This window comes from Parus major, chromosome 19 (assembly GCF_001522545.3).
Source record: "Parus major isolate Abel chromosome 19, Parus_major1.1, whole genome shotgun sequence".
NCBI classification, from domain to species: domain Eukaryota; kingdom Metazoa; phylum Chordata; class Aves; order Passeriformes; family Paridae; genus Parus; species Parus major.
The window spans coordinates 8,098,004-8,099,027 of record NC_031787.1 but is presented as its reverse complement, the minus strand read 5'-3'; the positions used below and the strand labels follow the sequence as shown (position 1 = coordinate 8,099,027).

Genomic DNA, 1,024 nt, shown 5'->3' with positions numbered 1-1,024 from the left:
AGCCCCAGCAGTGTAAACAAACGTGATCCCTGCTAATCCCCAGCGCAGGCTCCCTGAGCTCCCAGCTGATCCCGGGCGGATCAGCCAGGCCAGGGCAGCCCTCAGCCCCCCCAGCCCCATCCCCAGCCCACCTGTACATGAGGAGGGGCACTGAGGACATAGATGACAGCATTGGCCATATCTTCAGCCTTGAGACACTGCAATGACAGCAAAGGGGCTCCGGTCAAAGGGCACCACCAAAGTTCCCCACGAGATCCCTCCTCTCCTGCCCATCCATAATGAGGCCAGACAGGGTCACTGGGGCATGTCCAGGAGGTGCAAGCAAGCAGGAAATACCCAATCCATTAAAAACTGAACAAAGGATGTGCCTGGTGCTGATAATTCTTTGACTGCTGTGAATAATCTCACTGCTGGCACAGCAATTCTGCCAGGTCAGGCAAGGCCATCCTCATCAGGAATTCCCACAGGAAATCCCCTGCCACCTGCAAGACAACACTTCTGCTGCTGCTGGCACCTCTGCTTGTCACATCTTCTCTGCAATGAAGAAGTCACAGCCTGCAAAATGGCAAAGCTGACTGACACTTATTTACATAAACATCAAAATAAAAGGAAAACTGTAAGGAGCTGGAAGCTGCACCCAAATGAAAACCTACACAGTGTGTAAATACCAGTGGAAAATTTGAGGTTTGAGGGCTGACACTGGAGTGCATTGGGCACTCTCTGGAACCATCAGCCAGAAGATTGTTCCATTATAATCAGAGCCACTTCCCTCTGTTTCCATTCCTCCAAGTCCTACCCGAATGCTCTCATAGGTTGCAGCAGCCCTCTCGGGGTCGTTATCATGAAGTTTAAAAGCAAATCCTGTTTCCACCAGTCCTGGAGATATACACTGGAATAAAGCAGAGCACATCCTAATAGGATTTGTAATTCCCTTCCAGTAAAAGAATAAAATTTAAATAAAAATAAATAAAATAAAAAGAAAAATGAAAAAGAAAAATGAAAAAGAAAAATGAAAAAGAAAAAT

General features: G+C 47.3%; 1 protein-coding gene across 7 annotated transcripts in view; it reads right to left on the bottom strand.

Annotated features, from left to right (window-relative positions):
• Positions 1–1,024, bottom strand: part of DHRS11 (dehydrogenase/reductase 11) — a 24,415-nt gene that overhangs the window by 3,768 nt on the left and 19,623 nt on the right. For 4 of the 7 annotated variants that reach the window (XM_033518932.1, XM_015647023.1, XM_033518933.1 and 1 more), the window contains 2 exons: positions 797–889; positions 132–197 (listed from right to left, as the gene is read on the bottom strand). In XM_033518932.1, coding sequence (XP_033374823.1) covers positions 132–197; positions 797–889 — 159 coding nt within the window. Of the gene's footprint in view, positions 1–131; positions 198–796; positions 912–1,024 lie in introns of those variants that run through there. The other 3 variants (XM_033518934.1, XM_015647026.3, XR_001524618.3) reach the window with 2 other exon arrangements.